The sequence below is a fragment of the Xenia sp. Carnegie-2017 genome, unplaced genomic scaffold (genome assembly GCF_021976095.1).
Source record: "Xenia sp. Carnegie-2017 unplaced genomic scaffold, XeniaSp_v1 HiC_scaffold_13, whole genome shotgun sequence".
NCBI lineage: Eukaryota > Metazoa > Cnidaria > Anthozoa > Malacalcyonacea > Xeniidae > Xenia > Xenia sp. Carnegie-2017.
Window position 1 is genome coordinate 4,554,425 of NW_025813436.1, and position 18,176 is coordinate 4,572,600.

Sequence of the window (18,176 nt, forward strand, 5' to 3'; positions counted from 1 at the left end):
CTGATAAAGAACATTTTCGTTCGCCGGATAGTTTTTATGATTGTAAAGGCGGTAAAGAATCAAAATTGGAAAATGGCATTTTTTTCAAGGTACTCGTTGTCTACAGTTCATTTTCAAAACGTGACGATAGTTCTTCAAGATTTCGATTGAACAAAGAGTTCGAAGTCAAGCAAAAGCATAATACAAGAAGAGTTCATTTTTTTAAGCAATTTTTCTGTTTGGTGAGTTATGGCTGTCTACTGACTTGTCCTGCACCTCAAGCTGGATGCAATTATTGGAATAGAACTGCAGACTTCTCTTCATCACTAGACGCCAGCATCTGCAAACAATTGGAACGCCTCGCAGTGCAACTCAATGCTATGCAGTTAGTTAAAGGCTACTGCTAGAAAGCGCAGTGGTCCTATTAATTAGAAAAGGCAATTGACTGGCTGTCATTGAGGATAATCAATAGCATAAGAAGAAATGCATTGAATAAAAAATTCAACAGAGTTAGGTTGGTACTGTTCAATGTAATATATTGTTGGCTGTTTTTTGTTTGCAGTTTCTATTTTCACCAGCAAGTGGGCACACTTACTCAACACCAAACTCGCAAAATCTTAAACATTTTGTATTTTTGTACAGCTTGCACACTTACCTTTCAGCCCCAATGTGATTTCACTCGCTCAAAAAACTAAAAATGATTTTAGTTTTTGTTGATTCAATTAAACAATTCATTTTGATAAGGAAATATTATATTATTTAAATATTGAACAACATAAAAAACCAAGCTGTTGATTATGATACAGTTTCATCCTTTATTTTGCATTTGCATTAATGTTCCTGAAAATAATGAAAGCACACAATTAAAAATGATGCCTAAACTTGTCAACAATTTCCCAATAGTTGGATTTAACAGGAAAACACCTTAGGAACATGATAAAAGTCGAGGGGGGGACAGCCATCAAACAAGCAAGCATTTGCTATTGGGGGTGGGGAATGAAATTCCACAAGATGATTTTGGTTCTTTAACTTCTCATAACTTGTTTTGCTGGAAATTATTTACTAAATTCTTCTTTTCTATACATTTGCTACGACACTGCTATTTGTTCTACATGAAACTCACCGGCCAATTGTTAGCTCGGTATTTCATGATCGTATTTCTTGTTGACAAAGGGAACATACTGCATCACAAGCTTCCAATCTGTCATGTAAAGACCAACAGCGCCCGCCAAAGACCCCCAGCCAACTGCTGTCCAGGTGCTGCAAACAAGATAGGGTTAATGGTTTGGTGGTCCTTGGGTTGTGTTGTTTTTCTTGGGTTTTGCACGAACTTCTTCAAGAAAATCAGCTATGAAGATTGCCTTGATAGATTCAACTTATAGATGTGGCATGAGATGAAATAAAGTTAATATTTCTTCAAGCCAAATAAACCGCGGACGTTTCAATTTTTAAGTCGACATAACAAATAACAGACAATACTCACTATCCCTTCGCTCGTTGTCTTAGGCCACTGACAAATCTTGAGAACACTTTGATTTCCTGAGCAAGAAGCATCACGGTTCGGCTTGTGAGAATATGCCAATAACTTGAGTTCAAACCTTAACTTAAAACAGGCCGAAAAATATGTGAAAAAATATTATATTTTTGAAATTTGAATGGTTTTTGGTTTTCCAGTATAAATGATTATACCGGATAAAAATGTCGCACTAAAATTACCGAAATAAGAACTGGCTTTTGCCATACTTCATGTATCAGTAACTATATGTTTATTTGTCATCGAAGCACGATTTAAAACTTTGATTAGAAGAAGATGGAATATATTAAAACGAAATGTCAAGGACGTTTGCAGCTTGAAAATCATTTTGCTGCTACTTTGTTCATCAAGGAAACAGGTATGTTTCTTTCAATGGTTTCAAAGTTGCGAATTTAGATTTCTTCGTACAGTTAGCAGCAGTTAGCTTCTATGCAGTTAGCAGCACATAGTGGCGACTGGCGAATGGCGATTGAATTGTTATTTATTCATTATTGGCGATTGTATCATTGTATTGTTAGATGCAGACGTTCTATTGAATGATTTCAATTCTAGTGACATGCTCAATTGCTACAGCAATGTAGAATTGCAACGTGCCTCTTTCAAAGTATATTACGGCATTATCGACTTTCATTTGGGGCAGCAAATACAACACGTGTCAGCCATGTGGTGATTTACTGAGCTTTAATAATTCAGTGGCTCTCTGTTTTATGCAAATGTGTTCAAAATATCAGGCAGTGATGGCAGTGTGTTCCATTACGTGAAATATTTTGTGTCAATTTTGCAGAGAAGTTTTGGGGCAAATGTCTTCTCCCCTGCTACCCCTTTACCTCCCTGATACCCCTTTACCTCCCTGCTACCCCTCTACCTCACTGCTACCCCCCCCCACTGTAACATATAGTTTTGCAGTGATGCCCACTTGTGTAGAAGATATAAAGTCATGAAAGTGACAATTGTGAAAGAATTAAGCACCACAGATTGCTATAATAAACTGAAAAAGCATTTTGTGTATTTTTTAAATTTTCTTGCATCCCAATCTCTGCCTTGCAGGTTTTAGAATTTTGATGCATATTTTTATGAAGTTATTTGTTTTCATCTGTAGGTAATTATCTGAAGTTATCCGAAGTGACAATTGCATCTGCATGTGTTTTGTATCACAGATTTATGGCAGCGATAGATGACCTTAACAATTTTGATGCCAATGTAAGTATCGCTACTGAGATGTGTAGTTAATTATTAATTTGACACATCATGTGTGCAGCCAGACATAACGTTTTTTGGGGCATACTTTTGAATGTCGAAGATGGTAGGGGGGGCATGGGGCATGCCCCATCTGTGAAATTTTTTTTCCCGCTGTCTCTTGATCCTGATTTTATGTGTTGTTTAGGTGTGATTTTGCATAACTCTGAGCATTTGAGCATCACCCCTTTGACTGGTAAACTTTCTAAACATTTCTATCATTCCTCCATACTATCACACCTTAAATCCACAGGACACACTGCCACCTTCGAGGATTTTAAAATACTTTCTTCATGCTCAGACTCACAAGAACTTCTTATTCACGAAAGCCTCTTAATCAACAAAATGCAACCATCTCTTAACATCCAAGGAACCTCCATTGTCCTTCAGTTGCTTTAATCTAATTTCGTCCGTCCTCATGTCTGTATACTTTGTGATTGTTTGTGTTTTGTTTTTGTGTTTTTGTTTCTTTCATGTTTCTACTTATCCTACGTCATACCATCTTATCCAATATTTACTAACACATTTTCATCCCACCATGTAATTTAATATTATGTAAATAGCTATTATATATATATCCCTCTATACTTGTAATTCAATATTGTCTGATGATGTCTTGAGAGTCAAGACGAAACGTTACACTTTTAAATAAATATCTCTTTTTATGCATTAAATGGCTCTTTTAAAAGCACTTTGCTGGGCTTTGATATTTATATTTAAAACTCTGAAAGTCATTTGTTAAAGGAAAACATGAATCTTAATGATTACTTAAACACAAGTAGCTGTCAAAATCCTTAAATTCAATTTCAAAATTTCTTAGTGAAAAAAGTTGACCTACTTTATGATTTTCAAAAAACTAAATAATTACGAAAAATCGTCATTACCTGACTTAAGTAAATTTAGTATCTAAAATAGGAATACTTTGATCAGAATCTTGAGATGTCTACAACCCATGCTATTATTGTCATGCTAAATTCACCCCAAATCCAAAAAAAATTGAGCCAGGTTTTTAATATCTATCACCCTAATTCCATTATCCTATAGCTTTTCCTCTTTCATAAGCAGTTGGGATTAATAGTAACAGGGGTAGTCAAGGAGGTATTGCCACCTTCCTAGTTTCTGCCATCATTTTTTGTGTTTTTGTGAAGGCATTTCCTCTGTTCATTGGGTGGTGGTGAGCCCCGTAGATCTGCCTTCTTTGCTATGCCACTGCACATGTGAGTGCATCAAGTTGTTTTTTTTGTAATGATTTGAATTCCCATTGGTGAAATGGACTGCGTCAAATGTGATTTTATGAATCTGTCTATTGTGTATGTTTTGATTAATATAACTGTCCAGCAGACATGAAAAAGTTTGAAAAGCAGGAATCGTCATTGAATTCCGGAAAACTTAGACATGAACCTCAAAGGTCCACGACGACTGTGCAGAACTTTTATTCTATATCAAAGGTTTTGCATTACCTTTGAAGCGTATTCATCATATATTCATCTGGTGAATGTGCCATGTACAATTTGGCAAAAATTAAAAGATGTACATCAAATTTTGAAGCGATATGCAGTGAAGGAAATGTTACTGATTAGTAGGATGCAAATTTCCATTCTTTATAATATAACATCAATATGATGTTTTATAATTTGATTCGAACATTGATGAAAACTTAAGAACAAAAGAAAGTCGACGTCGTAGTACACAACAAGTTACAATAAATGCATGTTTAAAAGATATTAGTGAACTGCTGCATCATATTGATTGAAATGGAGTGTTTGTTTTAATTTAGCGACTAAAAGTAGCTGCATGTTAAAGCTAATATCGATTTGATTGTGACTTTTGATGAACATTCTTTCATAAAAATAATTTTCACACGCTGATTCCAGAGATCAGCCATGAAATTCGATTGGTTTGAGAGACTTTTATTATATCAGAAGCAGAGAAGAGCAGTACACATTTTGGCGATAAAAGTGTTCAATTATGTTGGGAAACATGTCTTTAACCTCTGTGGCATGAGCTGTTAAACACAATCGTGCTGTTCTTTTTTGGAACATATTTTTTGTAAGCATTTCTTCTACAGGCAATGCTGCCTGAATGGAAACTTGGCGGTATGTAATTGCTACATTCTGAAGAGGGACTTTTCTTTCAGGTCGTAGGATGTACGGCGCTCTATCTTGCTGGAAAAGTCGAGGAGAATCCGTGTAAACTGCGAGATCTTATCAACATGGCGTACAGCATTCTCAACAAAAATAAACCACCAATTGATATTGCCGATAAGTACTGGCGTCTTAGGGACAGCATAGTCAAATGCGAATTGTTGTTTTTGCGGCTTCTTAGTTTTAAGGTTGCCGTGGACAATCCGCATAAGGTTTTTATGTTGAAGAGATGATTTGATGATGCTATCAATGATGTGAGAAATTCTTAATGTTCCTTGTATATATTCTCGCTGATATCCTTTTGTACATACGTATCCTTGCTGATATCCTTTTCTGTACATACGTTTCATTACTGATGTCCCTTCTTTGTAAATATTGATTCCTTATTCCTGTGGTTTTATTGCAACAAGAGAAATTTTTGGGTGTCTTTTATGGCGCCCCTGTTTTAAGACACTCGTCTTTTTGGCAGTCTCCCATTAATTTCTTTTCAAAACCCTTTATTTGCTCGTAATATTGGGGCTATGCAAGATCTTCTCTCTTGATTGAAACTTTGAAAAAGTATCCATGTGAAATAAGGAACCACTGTTGACACGAAGCCGTTCTCATTCTGTAGTATATGCTGCACTATCTGAAGAGCCTTGAAGATTGGTGTGAGGAAGAATCGTGGGAGTTATCGCAGTTGCCTCAAATGTGCTGGTGTGTGTTGAGCGACTTCTTTCACACGACGCTGTGTTTAGAAGAGTCTGCAGCGTGCGTTGCTGTTGCTGTCATATACCTTTGCGTCATGTGCACTGGGTTGAAAATACCAATGGAGACCGCTGACAAGAAATGGTGGCAGGTACGTATGTTGGAATGTCGCAATTGTCTTGTTTTGATGATGCTTGAAAAACTTGTTGCAATAAGTCGGGTATTAAGGATTCAGAGGGAATCTTTAGTTAAACGTAGCTTTAGGCCCAGTGATAGGCTAGACCATAGGTAAGATGGAGCCAGAGTTAGGCGGAAGCTAGTTAGTGGACTGGAAACTGGACCAAGAGGTTTGCCAGAGCCAGAGGTAAGCTATAGAACCACAAATATGCTTTACCCAGCAGTACGTTAGAGGCAGAGATTAGCTAGAGCCATATCAATAACAAGGCATACCAGTGTTAGAGGTATGTTAAAGCCAGAAGATAGCTTAAGCCAGAGGAGGGCTAGAGGCAGAGGTATGTTAGAGCCAGAGATAAGCTGTGGCCCGACGTCTGCTAGAGTCAGAGATAAGCTAGAGCAAGAGGCAGTCCGGAGCCAGATATAGCCAGAGATAAGCTAGAGCCAGAGATAAGCTAGAGCCAGAGATAAGCTAGAGCCAGAGGTAGGCTAGAGTCAGAGTTGTAACTATTAATGTAAGGTGAAGGCAAACGTGGGCTGTACGTCTTATTTGCAATAGGTGTTTTGCGATGACAAGACCGAGGAAGATATACAAGACATTGTTGGCAGAATTATAAAAGTGTACGAATTTGAAACAAAGCAAACGGTTAAGTAAAGCGAAGCTCGTTCACACTAAGGTACGTAACTAGCAAATTTTCCATACCTAAGTACGGGTGCAGTATCTGAACAAAAATATAGAGAGAGTGTTTTTGAAATGACACAAATAATTATGTTTTACTTTAGAAAAGCGAGTTATTGCGATTCAAGATAGAGATGGTTTCGAGAAGTGTTCCAGGAAATGTTTTGACGAATATAAGCGTGTGCAATGATCTTAGATTTGTCAGGAACACCATATTCAAAGAACGCGACAGATCAGAAGTTACAGAAGGCCGTCACCACTACCCACGGTGGTTTCTTTTGACAAGGACACGCAATGGCCGAGTAGAGGATATAAATGATGCCGTCTCATTTGCTGTGGAACAGGAAAGAAATGTTCTCGTATACCTACACATTTCTCTAGTTTTGCTTTGATAGCTATATGTCGTGAGCTAATTACCACATTCTTGGACGATACACCCCAACACCCAAACGACGTGCTACGAAAGTGGGGTTCGAATCCTTCGAGGGTCAGTCGGTTGTCGTTGGGTTCGGTGTGTTGAGCATAAGACTTGCGGTGAACGAGTTCCGTGAATGTCAAGAACATAGTAAGGGTAGATGATAGTGTACACGAGGTGTATTGTAGATTTTTCGAGAATGGATTGTGACACTTGAACCATGCAATTACGGTGGAATTACATTAGCCATGACTTTACCTTTAGTTATTTACGTTTTATTGAACTGTAAAAAGCTAAAGAGAACGACGCGCTCTTAAACTCGAGGAGGAGTGATCACCAATCCGTCACCTACCTGTACCACTCAGCCAAGCGAGAGAGATGTGATGCCAATGGAAACTTATCAAGTGTTTGACAGAACAGCATTTATTGCCTTTCATTACATAAGGCTTTAAGTAATAAGATCTTTGGCAAATGCCTTTACCTCATCATTGAAAAGATAGAACTTTATAAAGAATATTGGCTTGCGACAAGTCGAGTGAAAGCATTCGAAGCAATATATGTATTATCACAAAGAAAGAAGAAGAATAAAGTATGCACAATGTCATGCATTGCCATGTGGTGAATCAGGGTCATGGCGCGCATGTTCTTAATCAATTTTGTCCATTCAAAAGGGTCGCTAAAAGACCATTTTTCCGTCGTGATTTTTAATAATCGTCATTTCAAAGCTTTTTGTCTTTCTTTTTGTCTACCTTTTGTCTACCTTTATCTCTAAGTTTATGTCTACCTTTATGTCTACCCTTATATCTATCTTTTTGTCTACGTTTATGTCTACCTTTATATCTACCTTTATGTCTACCTAAGTGTCTACCTTTATGTGATTGTCTACTTTAGTGTCTACCTTCTTTTTTACCTTAATTTTATGTCTACCTTTGTGGGACAAAGTTCTTATTTTGTAGAATGCGACATTAAAATAAACTGTGATTTCACATTGCGACGAAATGGTAAACACAAAGGTAAACTCATAGGTTGACTAAAAGGAAGACACAAACGTTGATAAAACCTTTGTCAATACATAGAAGACGATATCTTAAAAAGACGAAATTTCATGGGTTTGTATGTCCTTGCTCGGAATTATTAAAGTGCCCCTGTCACTTAAACTTAATTGTGCGCAACCAACAGTAACGGCTTATGATGATAGAAATATTTCTGTTAGTTTAAACATAAAATCAAAATATTCTCGACGCCATTAGATGAGAATAAATGACCAAAGACATGCGCGTCATTGCCTTGATTTACAACACGACAATGTATAAAATTGAGTGTCAAATCACGATTTTTTAAATGTCATAATCTATAAAGTAAGGACTTTGTCCTACAAAAAGGTAAACACGTAGGTAGATATAAAGTTGGACAAGAAGGTAGACAAAAGGTAAACATGAAGGTAGACGAGAGGTAGACATGAAGGTAGACATAAAAATCGACAGAAAATTTTGAAATGACTTATTACAAATAACGACGGAAAAAGTAAGACAAAATTGATTAAGGACATGCGCGTCATGACACAAAGTCACCACATGTCAATGGATGCCATTGGACTTAATTTGTTCCTCTTGTTTCTTCATGATGAAGCATTTATTGCTTAGAGTTCGATAAGGACGATTAAAAAATGACTTCCTTCGGGAAGTCATAGAAAGATTTGATCAAAAGACTTAGTTTCTTTAGGGAAATTTTTGCAACAGGGCTGCTTTTCTTTTTTTTTATTTGGGATTTTACTCTGCAAACATGCTAAGTGTCGCATTCCGAAAAACCAACAATAGAATTGCCATATGTACACAGTGTGTACACTATTAACTACCCTCACTTGGCTAACTTCATTTTCCTAACATTCGCTGTTATCGGCAAGACTAATGTGCAATGCACCAAGTCCAACAACAACCAACTGACCCTAAAGGATTCGAACCCCACATCACAACCTGAGAAACCTAAATCTACACACTCGACCAGAGAGTGATTTGGAAACCGATGGAAAATTTAGTCTATTTATGATGATGTGTTTGAAGCAATAATAAAAAAATTAATTCGTAAAGTGACAATAAATAAATCAAAAAGCATTTATATTTAGTCTTGCCACACAACGACAAAACATAATAGTTTCTAGCCATGGCATCTCAGTAATATCATGTAACACGTCGAAGCAAATACTCTACGTAAGTACGAGTGTTTGTACAATACTTCCCTACGCTTGTGCAGTGCAGATTTGTTTCGGCAGCGGCCATCAATAATTCCTTGCGGATTTCCAGAATGTCGTTTTCCTAATGGTGGTGAACAGAAAATTTCTGCTTTAATGTTTGTTGTAAAGCAGCCGATGTCTTCCTAAAAAGAATTGTGAAACGAGCTGAAAAGAAGGAGCATCTCCATAAGAATGCCAGTTTAGTAGGCTACTTCTCTTTAAATTGAAACACGATCAAATATTAGACACAATGCATTTCTCATCATTTAGATGTTGGGCTGTATATTGTCTTGGAATGGCGTAAACATCCCACTAGTCAAACCAAACAATAACTGAAGACTGCATTCTTCCTTTTTGACAGCAAATTTTACCGTAGACTTCAAATGTCTTCTTGCTCAAATGTTACAATAACATTCTTCTCTAAGTATTAGGTGAAGTAAGTTTTTGTTATAAGAAACCACTATGTACAGTCGTGACGACGACGTTCTTTAATATATGATCAGTTCCCTTGCATTAAATATGGTACAGTATATTCACCGACAAATATGTTGATATTCTGTTAGACACGGTTGCATTTCTGCATTGACAGCTTTCATTGTTAGCGTAGTTTTCTTCAAATTCGTTTCCAAACTTGACTTGATTTTTCCTTCTACGTGGTCTCTTGTGAACACTAACTTCTTACAAATATCGACAAAGGTTTTACTTTCCTTTTAGTTTATATAGTCAGTTTATATCCAAATTGTCGGCTGTTACCAAATAGCCTTGAAGACTTCAATCAATCTTCTTTTCTTTTTCTCCGCTTCGATTATTCAAACACTTTGCCATTGCACTTGTTGTTGTTCATTTACATATCGACTTTGAACAGCACTTTTACCATACATAATGTAATATTGTATAGTTTTCATCTTAGCTATATGCTAAAGATCATATGATTCACCATGCATAAGAGCAGCTAACAATTGTATTTTCTAATTCCTTGAGCTGTACAACGACAGCCTTTTGTTTGTACATTATACTATGAAAAGAATGAACAAGCAACTTTATTATAATATAATTAAGACGACGAAAGATGTGTAAAATACAAGATTGTATTGTCTGTATGTCCCGTGTATGCTAATCATTGCACTACGAAAGGCGTGCAACAACTCGTTAAATAATTAACTAAATCGTATTTAATATCGTCAACTACAACAGGTGAATTGCAACCGTTCCCTAAGGACTCAGAGGACAAAGATATATTCGCCATGTTGGTTGAAATTTTAATTATAAACAAGCAAAAATCCTTTGTCATATTCGCTCAACATGGCGGCCGTGACGTAACATATTGCAAAACCTTCTATAAGCATAAGTGATGTTACTTGTTTCGTTTTCGCGTACATAGTTTAGTGCACGCCTTCGATAAAATTTGTTACTCTAAATTTATTTTAATTACTATTTACAGTTTTTGTGTGAATAGCCTTGTCTGTTCCCCCCCCCCTGACTACATTGAACGGGCTGAAGTCGTAAATTTTTGCGATTACATTGTCGACTTCGATCTGGGAGCGGAGAATTTCAAGTAAACGCGAACTAATGACAAAATTTGCGTTGAATACAGAAAATACAAAGATGGGATGTTGATAACGAAGTGCAACGGTTTTGGACCTTAGGATAATTGCTTATACACATGTCAATCTTCGCAAAAGACAAAATTGTGACGAATCACTTGCGCACAAAATCGTATCTGACCCCTTTGGAGATTCGACCAAGCCTGTTTCAAATGATTTCAATCGTGGTCAAGAGAAAAAGAAGTACTGAAGTTTTTATCACGAATATCTTATTGCGCATGTGACTAGACAACCATAGTGAGAGCCAGTCAATCGCCTCTTTTGACCATTAGGAATGACGAAATCACCGACCGCTGCCAGTAATCTAAAGAAATATGTAGCAGCCAGTTGCACAGCGAAGTGGAGCTACTTCATATTCATTTTTCTGTGCCCGGATTCAAACGGTGACATGGAAAATGTTTCAAGTTAAGCTACAATTCAAAGTATGTAATCATATGTTAATGTACGAATTGAAATGCTTTTATATGATTCTCTGACGATGGCTTCGCAATAAAACATGAGGTAACATGCCGGGCCCCTCCAAAACAAATTTTATTGTTTGCAGATATGCATCTCACTATTGTTCAGTTAGGGGCTGTTCATATGAGGCCGGCTAATCGAGATTCAGTGACTGTGAGGCGTTAAATGATTTTGGCAAATGAAAACGATTCAAAACTTATCATCACATAAATCTTCTCGACCAATTTCACAATATTCTGATTTAATAACTACGCAAAAGCTTAAAATAGAAACAACCGGTTTGACCTGATTTGAGGATTTCAACAGGAATGACTTGTGGTGCTCAACAAACAGTTGTAATTTTTAAGCTTGAAGTTTTGCTCCCTTCCAATGCATCGAAATCATTTAACGCCTCAATGAATCCCGGCTAGTTGGGTTCATATGTACATCCCCTAAGAAGCTAAAGAGTTATCTGACGAACAGCAAGTTTTAAAATTGGTTTCCTTAAATAGATCCCCTCCCAAACTCTTTGCCCCACCCCCCTATCTATTTTGACACTAAGTAACTAAAAGTACAGAATGGCTTTATCCCTCTCCTCCTGCTTCGACCCGATTCATCCCATCGTTACCTGTCGTTTAATACCTTGTAAATAGTTGTATAATTTATTCATATTCATTTGATTCACCTAGCTGACTTTTACAGCTAGATATACAGATGGCCAGAAAAACTTTAATTACCAACGCTAACCCAGTCAACTGGTCCTGATTTCCACGGTCGGCGTGAGAAGAGACAAAGAGAAACTTACAATTAAATTGATACTAGTTATTTTACATGTACTAATGTATTGTGCTAGCAATACAAGATACATACTATAGTAAAGATACAACAATCAGTAAAGTAGTTACAAAAAGAACAAAGTGAAATTTATAATTTCATTTGGAAGAGAGTTCAATATTTTAGCACCGTCATACACAAAAGTATTTTTCACGCTATCCGTTTGCAGTTGTGGCAAGGATAAACTACACGATGACGTCTAATGATTATGTGTAACTAATGTTTTTGACAATGTCTTACATTAAAGATAAAACGCTATCTCTATGATAGTTTGTAAGAAATACCATACGTGCAGTTATTGTTTTGGCTGTTTTATGGGGTAGGGCTTAATTATTTACACTACGGTTATAATAACACTGGTGGTGTTCCGGTGAATTATTACTTTGTCCATTTTCTCGTGTGCGCCCTATATTTAAAAACTGTTAGATAAAATTTCGTGCAAAACGTTGATAAGCTAATTGCACGGCATCCGAAATTCATGTTGACTTTGCGGTCGCGTGTTTGTTCAAGGACTGGCACGAGTCAAATAGGTGTAGCATGACAACGATCATATTACTAAGGTATGTATTAAAAAACTCGGCTTATTTCGTTACCCAATACTCCTTTGGTTACTCAACGCTTAAATCATTCACAATCTGCGCTTTGTTTACGAACACAAAAATGGCCGTTCTCAGGAGTTGCGCCGTATTTTTGGCTTTTTTGTTCATCACTGACGCTCGTGGCGATGCCTATACATCGGGATTGTCGAATCGGATAGTCGTTACAAGTCGTGTGGGATGTGAGATAGTTACAAGTCGACCGCCTTGTCCTGCGACATTATTGAACTCAGATTTGGCTGTGGAATATGAAACGGATGCAGAGATGGTGAACATAACGATAGATGATTTGAGAGCCGAGTACAGTCTAGGCGACGATTGCGCGCAAACGTTGACGAAAATTTACTGTTCGAAGATAACACCGCGTTGCTACGAAAACGGAACGAAATACTTTGAGAACGTCACCGAAAGTTGTTCGAAGGTAGACAGGATTTGCCCGAAAGATAGCGTCGAAGAAGGACTTTGCAAAGATCTCAAGATCGGCTGGCAACCACTCGACGCATGTGTGATGCCAACAGCAAGGATCAATGGAAGTTGCCCGCAGCCTAAATCAAAGGTAATGGCGCTTTTCCCCCCGTTAGAAAACTACTTACATTTACAGATTTGTCTGATATAGATCTTGCAGCTTCGATTAAACAGTTTGAGTTTACAGTAAATTGAGTTTACAGTAAATTCTGCAGTGTTTACTTTCATTATATGGCGCGCGCGCTTCACAACAAAAACACCTATAATGGAATGTTAAAACAAAACGAGCGTACGTGCACTAAGTAAACATGTCACACAAAAAGTAGTATTTAATAAACAGCATGGAAATAGAACACAGTTCGTCTTCTTCCATTTCGGCATTCGCCTAATCAGTTCGAAGAGCCACATGCCTTTGTGTTGACGCAAACAAGAGACGCGTGCTAATCTTGTCGCGGTTGTAACTTTCTTTAGCAGTTTAGTTTACGTCATAGCTGAATCACAGGAACTGTCATAATGTTTTTCTTCGTCTCATTTAACGTACGTTTACAACTACTTAAAACTACTACTTGAGCGACGCGATGATAAAAAAACCGCTTTAGATGGCCTTTTGGAAGAGCTTAAATAATCAGGAGGCGGCGTGAAATCCCGATCCTGAGCGAAAGTCATACGCGTTCTTTTTGAAGCGTCGAGTCAGAAATTGTTTTTAAAGACCCTCTTAGTATGAAGAAAGGAGAAGGGAGCGTCACATGCGGTTTTCCAGGAATGTAAACAAGTTAAAAATAATTGCGAACAATGGTTGGCAACATCACATCCTCGAGCGCAACTTTATTAATGAGCAGCTTGACGAAAGACACGTTACGTCAACGATCTCTATTTGGCGTTCGCGTTCCATCCAGTCGACTCCCATAACAAGTGTTTTGCAGGGAAATTGGCCGAATCTGTTTATTTTAGGGTGGCATACGTGCGCATTTTACGAAAACAATCCGGAAGAAAAAATTAGCACGCTGAACATTCATTTTGCTTATTTTGTGTCACGCTAGGTTGGAGCCCGGTTATTCGTGAATGAAACGGACGACTGAAACGACTTGTTGTTTTCGTAACTTTGAAAACTTCCTGAATTTAAATTTCCTTCACCTGAGTTTGCGAAGTTCACCAAAACACGAATTCGAGACTTTTCGCACACGCGAAAACAATACACGCATGAAATTCGCGTTGCGACACAACACCACGACCAAGAAACGCGAGGAACAATCGGTTCTGACGCGTTGTACAAAATTTTACTACTCTATTCACCCGCCAACCAAGTACAACATATAAGTAAAATTTCACGACATTGATATCGTATGGGTTAAAGTGCCATGACCTGTTTCTAAGAGAATTCAATTGTTATTGTAGCAATGAACAATTTTCAATGATGTTTCAAACTGAAGGATTGCGCTTTAAAGAAAGGTTCATGCTGTGCGCAATTTGTTGATCATTTCAAGGGCCCCGAAAATGGCTGTTTTGCAATACCAAGAGTGCGTTTAATAAAACGTGAATGCTGAAGCAAGAGCAAACACTTAATCGTAAAAAATTTGGCTACATTAAGACGATAAACTAACTGTAACTGTACCAGGTTAAGTAGCTAACAAAACGTTCAGCGAAGAAAATTAACGAGACAAGAGCGAAGGGGTCCCGTTTTAAAACATATGACAGTAAGCGCGCAAATCATGACCCCAATAGTCAATCTTTAGTAAGGATTTAATTCGCGTCAAATGAATCTCTGCGATGATTGATGCCTGTCGACTATACGTTTTAAGCCAACTCGAGAATGCACTCGAAACTTAATATACATACAGTACGAAACTTGTTCACTAAATGATAATCGACTTGGTACAAAAGCGAATCATGCGTGTCATAGATAGACACATAGATTGATGGATAGTTCCGAGAAAATATATTTAAGCACATTATCCTTTTCAGCAAATGTTCATTTCCAAAAGGGATGTGTATACTATTTACAAATTAAAGTGGAACTATGACTTTTTTTATAAAGTAAAACTTTGTAACACAGAGAGTGCTTTACGCAGATTGTCAAACGAAATTTATTAATTTTTACTGTTTTGTGAGCTTTTAAAGTCGACTCGTTCGTGTACCAAGAACGTAATTCTAAAAACCGGAAACCGCGATAAGTGTGACGTAGATAGGGAACACTTCAGCTCAGAAACGTGTTTACATCTATAAAATAGTACTGGAAGGTTAAGCAGTTTTGCCAAGGTTTTTAGATATTTATTTTTATATTTGAATGTATATTTGGAAATCAACGCCTTTCGTGAGAGATTTGGTTGGTGAAACACCTTTTTGGCATAATTGCTTTGAAATTCAACGAGAAAACGCTTTCACCAACTATTTGTTATTCAAACACATGCTTGTAGATGTGAACAGATTACCCTATTACGTCACGCTAGTTCCAGGCTCTCAAACACGCCGTGAAACAAAACGGCAATAAAAAACATCATGTTTAAACCTCCACAAAAAGATAAATGGTCCCTCGATACGATTTTTTTTCTTTTTACAGTCACAACACGAAGTCAAATTGGCTTAAATGAAAGAAAACACGAAGATCATAGTTCCACTTTAAAAACTACAAATGACGAAGTGATAATTATTTTAATAAGCTCACAATAAAAGTTACAAGTGCAACATATTACTTTAAGGTCCATGAGGAGAGCTTAAGGCTCGAGAAAATGCATCGCAGTCACTCTCTGGCATTGGAAATCCATAAAAATAGGGTTTTTTTTTTATAAAAATAGAGATATCCTGGCACACGAACTTTTTATTTCTGCAATATTTCGTAAACGACCTTGATTCCGATTGGCCACAATTGCTTCATGTATAATCTCGAGTCCGATTGGCTAAAATTGTTTAATATACGATCTCGATTCTGATTGGCTGCAAATGTTTCACGTGTGGCCTCAATTCTGATTGGCCATGAAATTTCACCAAATTAACGTGTAGTCCACATTTCTCAATTTAACTATCTTTCGAAAAACGCAGCTCCATAGTCTCTTTGAGTAGGTTCCTTATACTTCATGAAGCAAGTTGTGCGGAATCGAAATAATTCATGTCTTCCAACATGTGAAAGTTCCTGAAATTCTTTTATTCCTAGATGCCACAAAACCTACTGAATGTCTACGCCAGATCGTCCGTTGAGTACGAAAACATTGAATTTTTTCACGATCTCGTTAAAGCTCGTCTTGACAACGGTAGCAAAATGTTCACAGCAAAATGCATCGCGAAAATCCAGGAATTATACTGTATGCCGTTCTACTGTTCCGCGGACGAAACGGAGTTGGTTGCTGAGTACAGTGTTGACGATTGCTTTGATATCATTGACGACTGGTAAGAAATTACTGACTATTTAAAGTACTCCATCGACCTTTTGGTCAGAAATTATTCACGATTGGCCGAAAATTATTGACAGTCAAAAATGCTTTATCGACATTTGGTAAGACATTATTGACGTTTGGTAAGAGATTATTGACGACTGGTGAGAAATTATTGATGATTGAGAAATCGTTGACGATTGTTAATCATATTAAAATAGAAATCTTGCCGTTTGTGACGAATCGAAATATTGTATTGAAAAGTGCAATTGCTCTGATGAATGGCCTAAAAATAACCCAAGACTTCCGAAAAGAATTGTTTCAGGACATTAATCAAGCAAACAAATGACCAAAATGCATGATGTCTTTAACTTAACCGCGAGTTAAACAAAAAAAGACGAGAATGAATGTAGAGCAATTCTATAAATCTAAATGTAGGACGTAGAGTTTGAAGAAAAGCCCGATGGTTGCGAGCAATAAATGTATTTCCACTCTGGATTATTCATTAATATCGCTATTATATATATTGTAAATTTTAATGCTTTTCACATAACATTTGTTTTTCTAGGATTAAAAATACTTGATGTATTTTAATTAGTCTTGTAAATAATGTATTTATTTAACTTTGCTATGACAGCAATGAAATCACAACAGTTTGCGCCTGTTAGCTACTAAACAGTTATTTTAAAAATTCTCGGGTTATTCTTTCCGGACATTCACCATGGCACATGCGCTTTTCAAGGCAATGTTCAATACTTAGTCGAAAAAGAAAAAATAATGACGATTGCTGACATTCACAACGAGCAAAGAAATACCGACGACTGGTGAGAAATTACGGAAGATCAGATGGGTTAAATAAGTGACGAACTATTTTAATTGTTTAACTTTTCCATCTAGTTTTCCAGTAATTGACGACATTCGCAATAAAACACTGAAAGAAATCGTGTCGAACCTTCATGAGAAATACAGTGGAAATTGTGTTCTGTATCCTGACGACCCAGACAGCGTGGACGGATCGGGCACTACAAGCACTTCGAGCACACCGAAAGTAGATGTGATCACGTCCCTCGACAAATTGAATACTACCTCGACTCCCAACGGCACAAGTGACTCCACCTTATCACCTCACGTGGAAAGCTCAACTCGATTGGTCAAAACAGCACATTCGGATACAGACAGCGACAGTTCACCAAGCGACGAACCAGAAATATCTTCGGAGAAGCCGACGTCGCCTTTCGACGGGACAGTGGAAGTCATTATGACGTCGACGACCACAGCTGGTAGTGGAAACTTGGAAACTCGCTCGATCCTCTTGGCTTTGGTGGTTTTTCTCGTCACGTTACATTTCTTATTCCATTGAAGACTTTGTCCATAGTTAAGGTGTCGACGCGACCTTAAATCAAACGCGCACCTGATTGGTCAGTTCTCATTTTCTCCCGTCTTACACCTGGTTACGGGCGAAGGAATAAATAAACGCGCCAATCAAAGCTCTTCTCAAAAATGATTACGAAAGAACTGACCAATCAAGTGGCGTTTTGATTTAAGGCCGCGAGTAAATTGATGTCGAATAATTCTTAAAGAATCACAAAAGAAAACGCGATAAGCGCTCGAGCTGTCTGCATGCCTGAAGTGCCAGCAAAATTTGACGAACCAAATCCGTAGTTAAAAATCTTTTCAGTTCAAGCGTCGGTTCGACAAACAAATAACCAATGTGGTTAATACATTGGCAAACATTCCACAAAGGATTAGAGTTATCGTTCAAATCAACTAATTAATTAAAGCTATAAACATTGCAG

General features: G+C 37.4%; 2 protein-coding genes and 2 long non-coding RNA genes across 4 annotated transcripts; 2 read left to right on the top strand and 2 right to left on the bottom strand.

The window, feature by feature from the left end:
• Positions 1-713: 713 nt before the first annotated feature.
• Positions 714-1,678, bottom strand: LOC124451128. The gene is made up of 3 exons (XR_006950343.1): positions 1,463-1,678; positions 1,103-1,239; positions 714-819 (listed from the first exon to the last, which is right to left on the bottom strand). It is a non-coding gene; the product is annotated as an uncharacterized LOC124451128 (long non-coding RNA).
• Positions 1,664-7,471, top strand: LOC124451110 (cyclin-Q-like). Its single transcript, XM_047001740.1, has 6 exons — positions 1,664-1,871; positions 2,613-2,713; positions 4,887-5,105; positions 5,507-5,731; positions 6,314-6,431; positions 6,538-7,471. The coding sequence occupies exons 1-5, from the start codon at positions 1,790-1,792 to the stop codon at positions 6,407-6,409; spliced, it is 723 nt and encodes a 240-aa protein (XP_046857696.1). The 5' UTR covers positions 1,664-1,789; the 3' UTR covers positions 6,410-6,431; positions 6,538-7,471.
• A 1,348-nt stretch (positions 7,472-8,819) lies between these two features.
• On the bottom strand, positions 8,820-9,747 carry LOC124451135. Its single transcript, XR_006950347.1, has 2 exons — positions 9,616-9,747; positions 8,820-9,221 (listed from the first exon to the last, which is right to left on the bottom strand). It is a non-coding gene; the product is annotated as an uncharacterized LOC124451135 (long non-coding RNA).
• Positions 9,748-12,531: 2,784 nt separating this feature from the next.
• LOC124451051 lies at positions 12,532-18,175 on the top strand. Its single transcript, XM_047001687.1, has 3 exons — positions 12,532-13,106; positions 16,164-16,396; positions 17,278-18,175. Exons 1-3 carry the CDS (start codon positions 12,615-12,617, stop codon positions 17,738-17,740), a joined length of 1,188 nt encoding a protein of 395 aa, XP_046857643.1. The 5' UTR covers positions 12,532-12,614; the 3' UTR covers positions 17,741-18,175.
• The last annotated feature ends 1 nt before the right edge of the window (position 18,176 follows it).

What these genes read in the sequence shown, in the direction of transcription:
- LOC124451110 (XM_047001740.1), top strand. Translation starts at nt 1,790, where the DNA reads ATGGAATATATTAAAACGAAATGTCAAGGACGTTTGCAGCTTGAAAAT. An exon ending in TTTGTTCATCAAGGAAACAG is followed by an intron (nt 1,872 to 2,612) that starts GTATGTTTCTTT and finishes TTTCATCTGTAG; the next exon opens with GTAATTATCTGAAGTTATCC. An exon ending in CTGACAAGAAATGGTGGCAG is followed by an intron (nt 5,732 to 6,313) that starts GTACGTATGTTG and finishes TATTTGCAATAG; the next exon opens with GTGTTTTGCGATGACAAGAC.
- LOC124451051 (XM_047001687.1), top strand. Translation starts at nt 12,615, where the DNA reads ATGGCCGTTCTCAGGAGTTGCGCCGTATTTTTGGCTTTTTTGTTCATC. An exon ending in GCCCGCAGCCTAAATCAAAG is followed by an intron (nt 13,107 to 16,163) that starts GTAATGGCGCTT and finishes TTTTATTCCTAG; the next exon opens with ATGCCACAAAACCTACTGAA. An exon ending in TTTGATATCATTGACGACTG is followed by an intron (nt 16,397 to 17,277) that starts GTAAGAAATTAC and finishes TTTTCCATCTAG; the next exon opens with TTTTCCAGTAATTGACGACA.